At 43.2% G+C, this 17614-nt stretch overlaps 4 protein-coding genes across 4 annotated transcripts; 1 reads left to right on the top strand and 3 right to left on the bottom strand.

Annotated features, from left to right (window-relative positions):
* Window positions 1-287: 287 nt before the first annotated feature.
* BDBG_06871 (uncharacterized protein) lies at window positions 288-3758 on the top strand. Its single transcript, XM_002622707.2, has 2 exons — window positions 288-2085; window positions 2169-3758. The coding sequence occupies exons 1-2, from the start codon at window positions 1498-1500 to the stop codon at window positions 2880-2882; spliced, it is 1302 nt and encodes a 433-aa protein (XP_002622753.1). The 5' UTR covers window positions 288-1497; the 3' UTR covers window positions 2883-3758.
* A 468-nt stretch (window positions 3759-4226) lies between these two features.
* Window positions 4227-7982, bottom strand: BDBG_06870 (parasitic phase-specific protein PSP-1). Its single transcript, XM_031722806.1, has 2 exons — window positions 6397-7982; window positions 4227-6294 (listed from the first exon to the last, which is right to left on the bottom strand). The coding sequence occupies exons 1-2, from the start codon at window positions 7203-7205 to the stop codon at window positions 6234-6236; spliced, it is 870 nt and encodes a 289-aa protein (XP_031579806.1). The 5' UTR covers window positions 7206-7982; the 3' UTR covers window positions 4227-6233.
* A 906-nt stretch (window positions 7983-8888) lies between these two features.
* On the bottom strand, window positions 8889-9725 carry BDBG_06869 (uncharacterized protein; the record flags this gene model as incomplete). Its single annotated transcript, XM_031722805.1, has 1 exon — window positions 8889-9725. One exon carries the CDS (start codon window positions 9723-9725, stop codon window positions 8889-8891), a length of 837 nt encoding a protein of 278 aa, XP_031579805.1.
* A 2618-nt stretch (window positions 9726-12343) lies between these two features.
* On the bottom strand, window positions 12344-12532 carry BDBG_06868 (uncharacterized protein; the record flags this gene model as incomplete). The annotated part of the gene is made up of 1 exon (XM_031722804.1): window positions 12344-12532. The coding sequence occupies one exon, from the start codon at window positions 12530-12532 to the stop codon at window positions 12344-12346; it is 189 nt and encodes a 62-aa protein (XP_031579804.1).
* Between the last annotated feature and the right edge of the window lie 5082 nt (window positions 12533-17614).

Here is a 17614-nt window from a genome sequence, read left to right as displayed (position 1 = left end):
AAATGGCCACTTTCGCTGAATCGTGAATTTGGCCGAGTCGATAAGCATCTAGGGACAATAACTAACTATCACCACGCAAGTACCAACTAACACAACGCCCATTTGAATTTTACAAATTCTAGTTGTTGCTCATTCTCGTTTCCACGGACCTTACGCTATGTTTCCTTCTCACCGTTAGATTCAGGCGGTATGGGTCATTTCGGGTTCGTGCACTGGTGTGTCACCTCCTGGTCTCGCTCGTCACGGGCGTCTTTAATTTGAATAATTCTCCATTCCGCTATTCCTATTAACAATAATAATAATTGGAGGTTTGTTGGTTCAATCAATACTAGTAAAAAAAAAAACAGAAACGCAGAAAGCATTGCCTGAAGCCCTACTTACCAGGCACTACCGCCTTTTGACCAAGTATGCTAAATAAGCTGTGGTATGATTCTTGTGGAACAAGAGGGTGAGAGCATGGAGGTGAGGGCTTTATCCCACCATGTGTTGGCGCAATAGGCTGCGAATTTTTACCTACGCGCTCGGCTGTCCAGGGAATCCGCGGTAATGGGACATGTCATGAGGAGAATGATACTCAAGCTGACAGAAGCCTGAGGGGATTCCGTAGAATTCCCGCCGGAAAGTGGCCTGGCAACTTCAGACCTCCACATATCGGTCTGTTCCCGGGAACCTCAGAACTGGGGTCCGTCCTGAACCCCAAAATTTTTGTCCTTTGGGCCTTTGATTCGCAATTCCAGCAGCAGAAGACGGAGCGGTAACAATGGACAACCCGATGTCTCATTGGATTCTGAGAAAACGAGAGAACGTAGTGGTACGGTAGCCTGGGATTTTTTCGCCTCTCTTGCAATTCAGCTGGGGATCATAAGCAAACGCGATGTTCTGGATCTTGGACAGAAAACATATGTCTCCAGCGCCGCCGAGCGCTAGTTATCTTTTCATGCCCCTGCAAAAAAGCACCCGCAAACCCACCAAACTCTGCACTAGTAAGAGACAGGGTGTCACAGCTTCCACGCAAGGGACGGTCCTGTCATCCACCCTTGGCCAGACGCTTACCGGAGAATTAACCAGGAGCAAAAATGTTGTCAACTGGAATATCTGGTCGTACAAAATGAGCTTATTTAGTTCGCAAATCCCTGTTCAGCCATTCTCCACCCCCCCCCCCCCCCCTCTTGACTTTGTGGCCCCATCCCCGGGAGGGAGTTGGAATTGAACAAAATGAACCGATTCCCCAGATTTTTCTGAATATCATCACTCCATAACTTTAAGCTGTTGCTGACACCCCCAGCTGGCTGATGTTCATACCATTGTCACTATTATTGAAACTTTGTCCTCAAGCAGATGCCGACCTTATCGTCTTATATCATTTAGATCCCTTCTGAGATCCTCCTCTCTTCAAACGCATCCATAAGCACGGATGTGAAGGGAGTAAGAAGAGCAAACCCCACGGCTACACGGCTACAAGAGGACCAGTCCATACATACTATACTAGAAGCCAACATGAATCTAGCCGTTATGCTATGGGCAGCATACGGTCCCGCGGGTTCCAGTCACCACGAGACGAGATCGCTGGCACCACGAAGAGTCACTCCATTCACAATTGATCCTTTACCGGCAGACCACCGAAGAGGTCTCATAGGTGTTGGCGTTACCTCCCTGATCTCGACTGTTTCTACGGGAGTCCTATTCATCGTGTTCACTTACCGCTTAGTCTACTGGCGAAAATACTATTCGACATATATTGGCTATAATCAATACATTATCCTGATTTACAATTTGCTGTTAGCGGATTTTCAACAAGCTGTCGGATTTCTGCTGGCATTACATTGGGCTATCACGAACCGAATATCTGCCGACTCACACATATGCTTCACTCAAGGGTGGTTACTACAGATCGGTGATCCGTCCAGCGGGCTGTTCGTTCTGGCAATTGCTGTCCATACCTTCGCAATGGTGCTGATGGGGAGGAAACTCTCTCATCGTTGGTTCATAGTTTGCGTGTGTTTTGTCTGGGCCTTTGCTGTGCTTTTAACACTCATTCCTACATTGCGATATGGGAGGGAAACTTACGTTCCATCTGGCGCATGGGTGTGTAAAAATCAAATTTCCTGTCCAGACATTTACAATGGCTAACATATCAAATTTCTTTTTTCTCCTTTTTTCTACTCTAGTGTTGGATCGATGAAGTGTACGACGCAGACAGACTGTGGACACATTACGTGTGGATTTTTGTTGCAGAGTTCGGATCCGTCGTGCTGTATATGATCCTGTTTTTCCACCTCCGCCACCAAGTTGCACAATCCGCCCTTCTAGGAAGAGGGCAAAAAGAACATCTCCGCCGCCTTAGAAGAGTAATTGGATACATGGTCCTGTATCCGATTGCATACCTTATCTTATCGCTGCCACTTGCAGCTGGCCGCATGGCGACCGCCAGAGGAGGCAAATTAAGTGTCACTTACTTCTGCACTGCTGGTGCAGTTATTGCCAGCTCCGGATTCGTGGATGTGATCATGTACACCCTGACCCGACGGGCGCTTCTTATGGACTCTGAACCTAGCAACGTTGACCGCTTCTACCCTTCTCAGCGTATCGGGCATAGTCACATCACAACCGTCACGGCGGACCATAAACAGTCGCGCTTAGACAACAGCATTCTTCACCGGCGGCAGGTGACGGAAAGGGACACTCGTGGAGATCGTGACGGGTCGACGGATAGCATTGTGCAACCTCTAGAGCTCAGCGAACTTGGTAAAGTCTACCAGAAAACGACAATTGAGATCACGACCGAACTGGCGGAAGATAACAGCACCTCGCCTGATAGCTCTGTGAACGAAACGCGGATGCCTCCACCGCCACGTACCTGGCACAGACGATTAGAGGAATGATACTTTGATATTTGGGCGTTGGAGTTTTGGGCTAGAGTTTTCCTTTTTCCTTTTCCTTCTAGTTATTTTCCATAGACGACTTGGTGATTTCCTTTTTTAACGCCTTCCTGTCCTCAGATCATAGCCCTACAGTCTTTTAATTTCACCGTTTTTAATATTTTTATTTACCGTGCAAGGCTCTCTGTATACTCCAGCGATTGAAAGGGAGCCCTGATCCCTTTCCTTGATCCCGACATATTCCCTACCTCTCCGTTACCGTACAACATTTATTTCCTTTATGTGAGACGAGATCTCCGTTCCCCGTTATAACCTGCACGGAAACATGCCATAAAATGGTACCATGCAACCTGTCGGTTCTATTCCTTATTCGGTCGCCCAACCTTGTCGCCGCTCTCTCGGTGAAAGGGCAGTTAATCTACGGAAAGGAAAAAAAAAACAAAAAAGAAACGACCTATACAAATTCTACCACGAAAAGCGAAAATTATGCTGCGCTTACTCCCGCCATACCCGCCGTCTTTGCATTCGAAAGAAAGCTTTACATTTCGTGGAGTAGGGACTACCATTCCATCTGTCCTATATCATTTAAAAATACTCCTGACGTTGCGCCAGACAATTTCTTACATGTACTTTTATGTATCTGCCGTCTTGCCCTCTACTCCTCTCATTGCTATCGCTATCATGCAGCAACAGTCAGGGAGGAGCATAGCACATAAGCCTGCCCGAGTCACACTGGTTAACTTGTTAGATAAGGCAATTAAATCTAGATAATAGCATGTATCAACTCATTTCCTTTGCTTTATGTTCCACTACTTCATTTTCCCTGCTGCTGGTTTTAGACAAAGGTATCTTCGAGGTGTCTGTATACTTGAGAGAAGAAATAAAAAAAGAAAAAGAAAAAGAAAAAGAAAAAATGGCACCGGTAAAAATTTGAGTGCTTGCAATTATTTTCCAAAAGGGACACAAAAACCGGTGGTCTGAGTTTAGGACTATGGACACAACATGTCCAACAAACGGACATACATAACTAAGTTAACTACATCCTCGAAAAAGGGGGAAAAAAGAAGTTATCGAACAAAAACTGTTTTGCTCATCTCCGCCATTTCCTTGCCTTGTCGCGGATCGCCGGCGTAGATGTATGTATGTACAGTACATGTATGAACAATGTCCATATTATTGTACACATACAGCACGGGGACTACACGCACATAGGGTGTCGCAAAATGGTGATATATATATATGCATGACTATTCATATTGCTTAGCTATCACCTAACTTACCTGAGAAATCCAAAGAAAGAGAAAAAAAAAAAAAAAAAAAAAAAATGCGATACTGATAACCATCGCCGACTCTTCTTCCCCCCCTCTTCTTCCCCAACTACTTGACGATTTCAGCCCGAGAGCTTTTAAGTTGCGATTCCTGACGCCGCGGGACAAAAAAAGGGGAAAATAAGCCTTGAAAGTTGACCGAACGAACGGCCTTTACAACCCCCACCGCCATTTGGCCTCTTATCTCTCCGTTTTCCTGTTCTCAGATTTCGATTTAGCATTATGTTTGATTGGCCGTCTCTACCAATACTTAGATGGATCTTGGGACCTCGCCCTTTTCTTGCCTCTACAGCGTAAGCTCTAAGCTCTGATGAATGTTATTAGGTCTTTGAAGGATCAACAATAATTCTGAAAGCTGACTGTTGATCGAATAATAATAGCTAGCGTCCAACATCATTTTTCATGCTCTCACAAATGTCCCCCACCCCCGCATATTGGTGAAAAATTGACTTTGCGCCTTCAGTGCCACAGGACTGGGTTCTTTTGTCATCCCGGGTGGGTGGCTTCTGGATGTTCGAGAATGTTTGTTCGGCAAGGGCGGAACTTTCAACGTGTTTAACTAGCCTGTTGAAACTGGAGGAAGAAGCCACCAAATAATACGAAAAGTGCCAGAGGAACCTTGGAGGACTTCGAGAAATATAGACTTTTACGCCACATTCGCCCTTAGCTCTTTATCGCCTCGGAATTTTTGTTCGGCTGGTTTCATGGTTTGGTCGAAAATCAAATCTATGAACACACGGGAAACCACTGATACGGCCAGGACAGACACGGTGAGATTTCAGCAGAGTTTTGTGTCAGCACTAAATGTTCGCATACACTCACATCGGCTCAAGGCTGAACGCGGAGTCGAACGCGGAGTAAAGCCCGGAGGCTAGCCCTCATAGCGCAATGCGTAGTTAACATCATCGGACTGTATGTTGTTGCGTTTCCTCTTCCGTTTGTCCCTGTGTGTGTACATTGACTGGGCTAAGCCTTTGTTTTCCTCCTTTTATATGAACTATCTAGATTATAACACCGCTTAGGATGGCTATTCCTGGAATCATTTGTTAACCTGGCAGTCGGTTTCCACGTGTCCAGTGCGTTAAGTTAACTCCCACGTTATGTTCAGCCAAAACGTGCTTTAGCCTCGCTGTCGCGCAGGAGCTGCCACTCTTGCGCTCTTTATTTTCTTCTTCGATTTTTTGCATTGGCCTCCTGGAAAGGCGCTATTCCGTGTTGTTCGCCCTTAGCAAAGATGAGGAATGCTGAAGAAGGGCCGGGGAAATAATGGCCCAGATGCGTCTTGCGCTTTTCCAGTTCTCTGATATGGTCATCCATTCCCTTCGCTTCTCTCCCTACCGAATTCTGTATCTTTCATGAAGCCAAGTCAGTTCGCGAGCTTTACTGTCATACTACCGGGATGCGCAACGGTTCTTGATGCCGCGAAGTGTTGAGCGGGTGTCAATAAGAGCAACCCATATATTACTAGAGGATAGCTGTCTTCTTCCTGGGCATGAGCATGCTATGTTCGCCGGCTAAATTAATCATATAAATGGCCAGCGAATTAGAATTCCTCTAATTAATCATTACCATTCCCGCGCCGACCGACTGTACACCCGCCTGTACACATTATGACGGCTCATTGTTCCCTTGCTCTCCTTCTGGAGCCGTCATGCAAATTGAACGGCCAGCTATGAGGTGCGGTCAGAATTGCAGATAATGACCAGGGCCGTAAATTCACGCAGTCAAGCCGCAGTGAGGACGATTGTGGAGCTGACCTCGGGAGTATCTCACTGGCAAAGGAGCACGGAAGCGACAATGCCTAGTTGACAGTGGTGGGAATCCATTGTCAATGGTAAAAGGGGCATGATTTTATGGCAACAATCCCAACACGAACAATATCAGTTACTCTTCGCGGGCAGTGACAAAAGGTTATATTCTGGCCCATTGAGGTACCTTGTTAACATGACTTCTTCAGCCAAAAGCAGTGACAAAGATTTGTTGGGTAGAGTTAAAGTAGGTGGTATAATATTCACAATTGTATTATTTATAAAGTCAGCATCCTTGGGTGGCCAAGGTTGAGAGCGAATACAGCCACTACGATCATCCTGTTGGCATACAAAATGTCAGAAAACAAGATGAACCTCACATCCAGCGCCGATACAAGGTTCACGGCAGTTGAAGGGAATGGGGGGGGGGGGGGAACTTACACTCCTTCAAGCCCAATAAACTGAGCCTCCTCCCTGATTAACTTCCCACCAAACCCATGACTCAACTCCGCCACCCGGTATGCACATCTTATAAAGATGCACAAAATAGCGAGTGAAAACGTGGAGAAAAATATATATAACCGCCCAAGAACCGTACGACCAATGCCATCAGCACCACTCCCAGCCTTGATTTCATAACCATTAACCTCCCTCCACAGATACCCCCGTCGGTAAACCCTAACAAAGAACTCTGCTAGTAACAAGATGAATATCAATAGACTAAACACCTGAAATGCCAACCCGGCAATCATGATATTTACCCCCGTAGTCCCATCCTCGTGCCTCCGCGTCGCCACGCTCGCAACCCCGCCGCCCAACCCTTGCAACACAAGACTAATAATATCGCATGGGATGAATATCCACGCATACTGCTTCGGTTTCAGCCGCGACGTCCCCTCACACCCAAACAGCCGGACGATATCCGCAATGCAGAAATAGATCGCGGCAGTGAAGAACGCGGGCGAGATCGTCAGCGCGCATATTTGGATCAGGAACCCGTCGATGCTGAAGGGGTTGTTGTATAGGATGAGACGGCCAACGTAGCCGATTATCTCCCCTATGCAGCCGAGCAAGATTGGGATTGAGAAGGCATAATTGCTTCGCAAGACGAGGAGCTGGAGGAGGTGAATTAGGCCGGATAGTCCGAAGAGGCTGAGGAAGGCTGCGTTGGCGGGTAGGGAGGGACGGTATTTGAATATGCTTGCTTCGATTGGGCAGGTCTCTAGCGTGCAGTCTCTAATTGAGGACATGGTTATCGCCTGGCGCCACCGTCCGTGGGATGTTGGAATGGTAGAATTAGGGGCTTTCTACGTTTAGTGGGTGTACGTTTGAAAAACGATATGAAATTCAAACTGAAGCTGGCAAATATGAATTATAGGAGGCAGTGTGTGAGTATGGCTCGTTAAACTCCCTGCTTACGCTTCTTGACAAATGGCACACTCTGCGTGAGAACTGGGAGCAACGATAATTAACTAAATGAAGGACAAAGTGCGCAGGGCGCAAAACCTGCTCTGTCTCCCACACACCAGGAAAAAAAATTGAAACAACTTCGCCTTTTGTCAGACGGGCGGGCGGCTCCAGCACTGTCCATCCAGCTGCCCGAGGCACACGCCAGGGTTCCTAAGTGGGATTCCAGAAATATATCGATAACTGGGAGCACTGAGCCAGAGAAAGTGCCTATAAAAAGCTGGAACATTCGCCCCACTGGACACCTTGGGGCTCGGTTCTGCTAGAGACATAGTTAAGGTAGTGAAAGATTGGTTGCGAGTCCTTCGCATCCTTTTTATGGGCACTCCATCATCTCTGAGATAGATATCTGTCTTGAAATTTTCTCTCCGCCTCGTGGAAGGTGGCATACACTCGGCTCGGCACGGTGGTTGGGTGCTCCAACGTTGGCTCTTGGAAAGTTGGCTCCGGCCAGCCCTCTGGGCCATGTTCGGAATTAAAGAGCGAATAATATAGTTAGCGATGGTTGGACCTAGTTAGCTGATCTTCCGCCGTCTTCCGCCACTGTCGATATAAATTCGGACATTGCCCCACCTAAACGTCGGGTGAGGCGCCGCCCGAGCCTGTCACGTCATAAAGGACAGCACACTTCCAAAGCTCCAGCGGATTAATGGCATGACGGGATGGGAAAGACGTAAAGAAGGGATGGTTCCAAAGAAATAACCCTAAAAATCATTCTCCAAAGGTATCTAAAAGAAATGGGAAATAACAAAAAACAAATATAAATATGGAACAGGACAGATGGACCTTTAAATCAATGACACATGCCAACCATTCCTTCCCCCATTTTTCTATGCAGTAAACCCAAAAAAATATTCTTCTAAAAGCAGATCACCACCGACAAAAGGGACACAGAACAAAACGCCTCACCTAATGGAAAAACAAACCCTGACAAAATCGAAATCGAGACTCCAAAAACTGAAAGAGAATATCGTCTGCCAAGCAACCAACAAAATGTAAACCAGCCATCCAATATAGCGAAGCGGAATCGAAAAGAAGAAAAGAAGCAGCATCCAGTTCAATCCGATCCAATACAGCCCATTCAGCGAAATTTTCATTCTTGCTACCTGCTACTTAAACACGTCGCCATGAGTAGTAAGGAGTACTCGTTGTTAAGTTTTGCACTACGTTGCCGGATTTTCGTTGTTTTGCATAGCCAGCAGGAGCAGCAGTAACAACAACAGCGCCCTTATCATCGACACCACTGGCATCATCGACATATCATCATCAATATAAGGAGTAATATAAGTGGCAATAGCAGCATCTGAACCAACACAAATATACTTGTCGTTTTCTTCTCCAGCATCCTTACTGTCCTCACCACCGCCCACGTCCACGTCATCATACTCTCCAAAGTTTAGACATGAGCACGTCGCCACGCACCGTCCCTTCGGTTTCGTCGGAGGGTGCTGGATTCGGATACTCTGTCACCTGCTGCGTGATGTCTGTGTATATGATATTGAATGGTAAGGCTCGCCTTCCCGATACAATTGTTGAATCTCAGAGGCATAGCTCGCACGGGGTGCGCGCATCAGGGTATTGTAGTCGTCTTGTTGAAAAGACATCATCAAGCCGTTATCCGGTTCGGAAAGTGAATAGGCCTCCTGGGCGACTTGGGCGCTTCCATGCCCCCAATTCGCTGCTAAAAACGCGTGGTCGAACTCTTCCCAGTTTTCCCGAAGGCCGCCTTCATCTGTAGCTATGCCTATGCCTGCCTGGTTCGGAGGGGCGGTATATTGTTGTGTACTGAGCTGAGGAGAGTATGTCTGAGGTAGGGCACGAAACTCTGTTGGGATGTTTGTTTGAGTGAAATCGCATTGCGCTTGCTTTTGGAAGGCTTTGGGCGGTGGGCAATTTGATACCGCTGGTAGAGGCTCGCCTCCACTCTTGACTCCAAGATATTTAACGCTCTTATCACATGCTAGACGGTCGATGTCTATATCCTGACTGAAATTCTTGGAAGCTGCTGAGCTACTTCCATAAGCAATGTCATGTGGGCTCGCACCCAAAAAAGCATCTTCTGGCAACTGAAATATTTCTGGAGGTTCGGGCCCCTCGTCTTGTTGCACATGTACATGAGGCGTAGCTTGCTTATCGATACTATATTGAGAATTGGATGCATCGGAAAAGGTGGTAAGCGTGTGCGGGTAATTGTCTGGCATGTAGAGCTGACCCACAGGACAGGTGAGTTGGGAGGTATAGCTGCATTCACACGATGTGCACCATGCACGACATGGCATATTCGTCTGTTGCCATAGATCCATATTGTGAAGCAAGTACGTCATCAAAGGGCAGTTTGGTGGGCCGTTATTTGGCTGTTGTGATGCAAATAAATTCGTTAGGCTTGCCGAAATATAAACCAAGTCGGCGAGGAGGAGAACAGGTAGCGGGATCGATGCGAGTAGAGCCCTAGCGACTTGCTTGTGATCCTGGAGGTAAGATACTTCGTCACTATAAAGCTCGATGGAGACCTTAACTACCCCACCGAGGATGGAGCGAACTCACTCGCGCTGGCGGCTTCCAGAGACACTTCAAACTGAAATAGCGGACCAGATAATCGTACCCGAGATGGTGAACTGAAGATCTTTTGATTGGAAGCAGAAGCAAAGAATGAATACAAATATAGTAGAAGAAAGAAGCGAGTGAGGCACATAAGACTGTTAACAATATGGCATGCGGGAGATGAATGTCATATATAGTTATTCTATCCCTGATCTCAAAGTTGGCCCCCGGGTCGCAGGGTATATAAACCATTCCGCAAGGTAGGGAAGGATATGTATTTGGTTCCATTATCCGTAGGGTATGGTTTGTATTAGCACTGTGGCGGAAAGGGAAAACAGAGGGCCTGGATAGTCATCTGAGAAAGCAGGCAAGGGTGGTTTAATCCGCGAAGATCAATGTACGGTTGCCCGCAACTTTGCTCCTCGTTTCCGGACCACCTGGACAAGGTCTAGCAGAGTAGTGGTACGAACACAAGGCGCGGGAAGAAGTCGAAATATATACCACGACATCGACATCATCACTTGAAGGGAACGGGTGTAAGCGTGGGGTGGGAGTTGAAATTGGGTAATGCCGCCCATATCATGTAATGGAAGTGCATGCTGAAACGCCTTGCAAAAGACCAAGAAAAGTCAAAGAAAAGTCAAGGCAACCTGAAAATCGTCTAAAGGTTTGCAATGAGTGACGAGGTCACTCATCGACTTTTTAGGAGGAACGAGGAGCCTGTCATGACTTCGTCTTGCCGAAAACTTCTGCACTTTAAAGCATTGTTCTGGTGAACGGGCGATTGGACGGCTTTGTGTTGGCCCACACGACATTGAAACATACTAAAAAAACGGGAAGACAAGTAGTAAGGAGAAAACAAGGCAAAATAAAGTCGTGGAAGAAACTGGAAGATCCTATTGCGGCAACTTGTACTTCCTTAGAAATGGAAATTTCCCCGAAACATTGGATGTGGTATCTATCACTCCGGGATTGAGTAGTTAGTTTCCTTTCTTTTATTTAGCCTGGCAACGTTGTTTACCTGCGTCGCACCAACCCAACCCATACAATAATACTTCTCAGAAATCAGTCTGCGACTCGGAAATAACCAGCAGTATTCAAAACCCAGATACAGAACATAACTTACGGTTCATCTAACCTATCTCTCCCCCCCCCCCCGCGCATGATCCACGGGCGACAGCAATTCGGGCGTTTATTTCTATCAACTGAAACCGAAAGCATGGAGTGTTTGATCCATAGCCCAAATAACCCCCCATGTTTTTCTTGCGATAGATAGAAAAATTCTTTCTTTGATTCTTGTAACATATCCCGCGACCCAACGGGTGGTATCTGAACCGTAAGTCAACGCAAGTTAGCAACACAATATTCCTCGGCAATTCAACGCTCTGCAATCTAATTGTTAACTCTAACACATTCAGACTGTATGGGGAGAGGGTGCAAATCAGATCTTAATTTTGAATATTTTTGGTCTGGAATTGTCTTCGGTATGGCGAGCATCGGTGAATTCCCGACACAAGCAGAAGAAACGTTTGGGAGGCCGCAGCCGTCGTGATAGGGTGCGTCAAAAGCGTATTGTCCGGGTGGAAAGGAGAAGTCTTAGATGCGCTGTTGCAAATGAAAACGAAAGATCTAGAAAATTGGGAAGAAAGAGGATAATGATTATTGAAATGGACACTATACAAGATTAATTATCAGAACAAGAAAGGGGGTTGTAGTCTGATGACAAGCAGACAAAAAATATATATGTACTATTTAACCAAGAGAACAACCCAATTCGTACCGCGATCCGTGATTTCTCCAATAACTAAAAAGGAACGCGTTACAAACATAGAACCAATAAGAAAAACGTCACAAGGGGATGGTGGTTTAAATAAATAAAAAAATATGGGGGAGGAAAAGGGGGAAGGATAAGGAAAGAGCAAATGTCAAGAAAATCTAAAAAACGTTGATAGGAATAAGCAGCTTGTGCGCGCCCCGCAATCGCAACCATGCCAGCCATAGCAGGGATTTTGTCTTTTCCAATCCGACCCATAAAGACCAATGTTGCCATAGCTCCGCGGACTGGAATATGGATTGCGAGGGTTCGAATTACAGATTGGCCCCCTTAGATAGAAACCGCAACTGGAGCTGCTCACTGCCCAATATGTTCCCAAGGTGGCATCTGGGATTGGGATTGGCGAAAAAGGGGGATATGTTGTTCGTCTTCGGATTTTTTTTTTCTATTTTTTTTAAGGGAGGCAACCGGCCACGTACAAATTCCAGCTCCGCATCTCAACCAGCTCCCATGTACACCTCGTTCCACTCACGTTGAATCCACGACCAACTAACATCCTCACACCGCGCCAGCAACGGCTCTTCACCTACCCCGATAAAACTCGATTTAATGACCCCCACGTGCAGCCTTGCGCCGCAGATTCCATCGGTAGACGGCGAGAATTATCAGACCAACGGCGATGACGAATAGAATGCAGAAAACCAACATGACACCGGCGTTTTCGGCAGCCCAGTTGTTTCTTTTGGCGAGCCGATGAACAGCCTCATCGCGGGTCATTAAACTGAGAGTAGGCATTGTGGCTGGTTATGTGTTATATATTCCGCTCTTTGCGTGAGCTGGTTAAATGATGGATCCCTACGAGGGTAGATAGTTCGGATATATTAGCACTCTCTATCTCAGTGGCCGTGGGCAACTCAAAGAAACAATATGCGGGTATTCCGGGTCTGCGCCAGTCGATGTTTCCAAGATCCCATTATCCTTGACTGGCAAAGAAGGGAGCTCCTTGAATCAGTGCTTACAGGAGGATATGATGTTAGGAGGATCTAAAGAGAAGTAACCCGTCCGCTTTGAATTTCTGAACAGCACTTGTCTGTTGCGGGCACGGAAAGCTATACTTACAAAGTAGGGCGGGAATTGAAGTAGACAACGGATCAGGACCGCGTCGATGGCAGAGGGGAGAGGGAGGTAGAGGGAGAGCTGGAAGTCTAAGGCACAGAGGACGATTGGTAGACTGACGATGATGCAGAGGGAGAGAAAAGGAAGAAGAAATGAAGAGGAGGCTGACGAGGGGACAAAAAAGCGGATGGACGAGGTTGGCGCTAGCGCGCTGCTTAAAATACACTAGCGTCTGGTCAAGCTTTGTTTGGTATTTGAGCGTATTTTTGAGATTGTAAAACCGTGTTCTGGTGTGGTATGGTCATTTTTACTCTACGCTGTACGTTCTGTGTTTCCCAGCTGTCAGACCACGCGTATTCCTCTGGTACGGATTATACCCGAGCGCTTACCAATTACCGGCAGCTGGGAATAGAAAGAGTAGTAGACTGGAAATGCATAGCGGGAGAGAATCAATTCTCCCCTCGCTCATATGCGCTATTAGTTAACTACATCAAGATATTGAGTTTCAGAATATTCTCGAAGCTATCAAAGCAATGCAGGTGTGCGTATAAGCTGAATGGTGAACCTTCAAGGGAAATGAAAAATACAACTACTATCAACCCCCATGCATGGTAGAAGAGAAAAAATCGATGCAATAGAAGGGAAAAAGAAGAAATGGACTCGACTCTAGCGATTAAACAACTTGAGAACTATTGGACCAATAAGGGAATATCTCAGGCCACTCATCAGGGGTCTTACATAAACCAGAAGGCTCAGAAGATAAGAAGGAGAAGGAAGAAAAAAATATTTTTTAATCCCGCACTATTCGGGACAGTCGGCACGCCAATGATGGATTTTGGGAGTAAAATTCTTTAGTTAAAATTCTAGATAGGCTGGAAAAACCTCGGAACCTCATAGAAAGTAAAAATAACACTCAAGCTTAAGATTGTGTGCGGTGAAGAAGATAGGTAGAAAGTGGAATTTCGTTTTTCTCATCTTAAGCATCTAGTATTAATATATTCTCAGATAAGCGTATGGGTAGGGTAGAGGGTAGAGTAGAGATATGTGACAATGCTGTATTGCACATACGCGAACCTCGTGTGTATCTTTGGGTGAGTAATGATATTTTTGGTATGATATGGTATCAGCAAGGCTCTATCTAGCTATGACGTCAAGTATCCAGCCATAACTAGCAAAACAGCCAAAAAGGAAGCCAATCAGGAGGCGCGAGATCTTGTTTCTGTTTGCCCCACCCGCAATTTGGATATTTGGACAGCTCGCGGTGTGTATCGATCTAGGTTCCGGCTGCCCTTTGCCGATTTGCTGGATACGTTTCTGACGGCTTATTATTATTATTATTATTATTATTATTATTATTATTATTATACAGTGATAGATTCAACGGCCTAGATCTAGGCGTCCTTGTCCTTTTGCTGTAAATAATACTCCGTACAAGTACTGTAACTGCCGCCGACAGGTTCAGGTTCCAATTTATAGGTGCGTCATTTTTAGAGGAGAGTGAGAAAATTAGTAAAAATAGTTTGCTGTTGCAACCCAACCCAAGCAAGCATCGAGCATCGGCACAGATTAAAGTTTTGAATAAGAGGGAGAGAAGTCGAAAGGGCCATCCTACAATCACAATCATAATTGTGAAAAGTTCTAAGCTCATCATCTTATATCCCCAATCTGTTATTGATGTTCATAACTAAATAAATCCTGTGCGTAATACGCGAAAAGCAAACACCAGAGAAAATAACAAGCTTTCTCTTGGCACGACTTTTGCCCCGCCCGGGTCTTGGCAGCGGGAACTCTTGGCCTTCCAAGGTTGGTAATAACTAGCTTGAGACACAGCCACCGCAAAACTCGAGAATCCCAGGGTAGTAGACCTTTGCTGCGAAAACCACCAGCCTCCCCCAGCTCTACGTAACTGAATCATTGAATCAAAACAACGAAAATCACTTTCCATGCCTTTATCTCAACCTTCCTGCTTCCAGTCTACGTACCTACATACCTCATTCAAGAGCGACATCTGACCTGAAAGTCGTGACAGGATGGCCATTTACCAGTGGATTAGGAGCATATTATCCCATTTCTCACCCTATCTCTTTGGATAAGCTGTGCGTGCCGGGTGGGATGAGATGGGCTATTTTTTGCCAAAGAGAATATTCATCATTGAAATGTACGATGTTTCTATCATGGAATCATCTGCATCAGTATCAAATGTCAAAAGCTCTCTACTCAGTTCACTTATACTGCAAATAACTATTTTCAAATTCCTTATCAATCACGCTTCTTGACGATTTCTCTCTTCTCTCATCATTGACTATGTGGAGCAACTCATTCAATTTCTCGGATGAGAAATGAAGTCATTAACCTTGGATACTATATGTTGCTGCACAACAATTAATTAAAAAAACAGAATTGATCACTTCACCTTGATTATGATGAGGTTTGTTATTCATCTGATGAATTTAAGCCATCTCTCTCTTCTGCTTATTGTGAAGAGAGTCATTGAATCTGATTAATTAAGTCTCTGATGAAGATAATCAATGGATTTTACACTTCTATTATGACTGTGACACTAGCATGAGTTCAGTTCCTGCCACACAAGAGGTTAATTTATTTGAAAGCCTGATCAACTCAATATGAAAATTGACTGAAAATCAATCTCATCTTGAAGATTACTCATTCCTGCTCATTTGTTCAAGAATGAACATACTGAAAGAATGATTTTATCAGAAGAGGTAAGTGTAGTTATTGACATAATTTTATTAAAATTGACTTCTTTCTTAACTTTGTGACTTGTTTACGTTTAGTTGTTAGAGAATATATTGTAGCGTCCGCCTCAGTGGCGTTGCCATAGCGACCGCTCCGCCTACACGTGATCTCATATGTAATATATATATAGCTATCATACGGGAAGAACATAGAGTTAATTTACAGTGATTACACTGTGAATTCATCATTTCATCTGTGTCATGTATCACTGATTATAACACATGTTTCATTATTATATTCAGCAACACATCACTGAATATTAAATATCAAGATAATGTTGAGACAGTGCAGAACTTTCTAACATTATTATAATACTACTCAGTAACTGTGTAATTAATAGATGTTATTATTAAAATACTACTAAGATACTATAAAACACTATATACTGTTCTGTTAATAAAATTAATATACTATTAAGCTAGTTATCTATTACTCAGCTGCTATTTATTAACTATTTATTTAAAGAAATAAAATATTTTAATTATAATGTAAATATCTTATTATCTGAGACTTATATATTAAATAATTATTATTTTTATTACTATTCTGTATTAAAATATTATATAATACTGTTTTTCAAACTATCAGCAGTCTGATAATAGTGTAATTATCAGAATTCTCTTGTAAAATCAGCAGATTCAGTAGATAATTATGTATAATATAATAAAGAGAAATAAGTGTAAAAAAAATTCACTTAACTTTTTTTATTTTATAAATAAATATAATTATAATCTGACTAAGCTCTGCTCTCTGATATTGAATAATATTCTCTTTTATAAGAGAGATTCAGTGAATATAATCTCTGATTTATATAACTGATTAATTAATTAATTAATTAATTAAATAGATATACTGAACTGAGAATATTAACTTATTATAGAAAAGTATTGAACAGTAATCTGATTTTAAAACTAAGAATTTATTTTAATCAGTATTATAGAATTCTTATAGCTTATTAAGAAATAAATAAAGTAATTCAAGCTTGAAGAGATTTATAAATTATATACTAACTTTCTCTGATATTTTATTTAATAATAGATGATTAAAAATCTTTAAAGTAATGTAATCTTTTATTAACTTTAACTTAATAGAGTAGTTTAGTAAATTATTATTCTTATCTTCAGCTTCTTTATTTATTTTCAGTAGATTATTAAATAGTACTGAATAAACTGTATATAAATCTTAAATCTTCTGTATTAGATGTATATCAGAGCTGTTAAAGAAATCTCTTAATATTAGTTATAAAGTTCAGTAAAAACTCTTCTATAAGAGTAGTGTTTTTTCTATATTTTAATAATTTATTCACTGCACTAGATTCTTATAGTCTTGATACTTATTCTCTTTTATCAGAATATTATAGTTATTAAATACTATATATTCTTTAATCTACTTAATATAGTATAAATTAATATATATATTCAGCTGTCTCTTTATATATTATATAAGTTTCACTTTTTTTATATAATTACTGATAAGTATTAAATACTCACTTATACTTGCTTTTCTGCTTATACAGCTCTCTCTATTACTTTCACTCTCTCTCTCAATCACTTTCTACTCTCTCTTTATTACCTCTTTCACTTCTTACTCTCTACTCTCTCTATTATTATTATTATCTCTACTGTCTCTATCACTCTCTTCTTCTATTACTCTCTTTCACTCTGTATTATCTTATATCATCTCTATTACTTCTTCTACTTCTTTTACCTCTTACTCTTCATCTTCTCTATCATTATCACTGTCTCTACCGCCTCGCAGTCTCTCTACTACTTTCACTCTTTTCTCAGATCACTCTCTATCTCTCTCTTACTATCTCTTTCATCTCTTTCATTTCTTTCACCTCTTTCACTCTCTTCACTCTCTACTTTCTTTATTATAATTATTATCTCTATCACTTCTACTCTCTCTCTCTATCACTCTTTTTTACTCTGTATTATTCTGTATCATCTCTATCACTTCTTCTATCTCTTTCATCTCTTACTCTCTGCTTTCTCTATTATTATT

The sequence above is a fragment of the Blastomyces gilchristii genome (genome assembly GCF_000003855.2).
Source record: "Blastomyces gilchristii SLH14081 genomic scaffold supercont1.16, whole genome shotgun sequence".
NCBI lineage: Eukaryota > Fungi > Ascomycota > Eurotiomycetes > Onygenales > Ajellomycetaceae > Blastomyces > Blastomyces gilchristii.
This window is presented reverse-complemented; position numbering and strand designations above follow the sequence as displayed.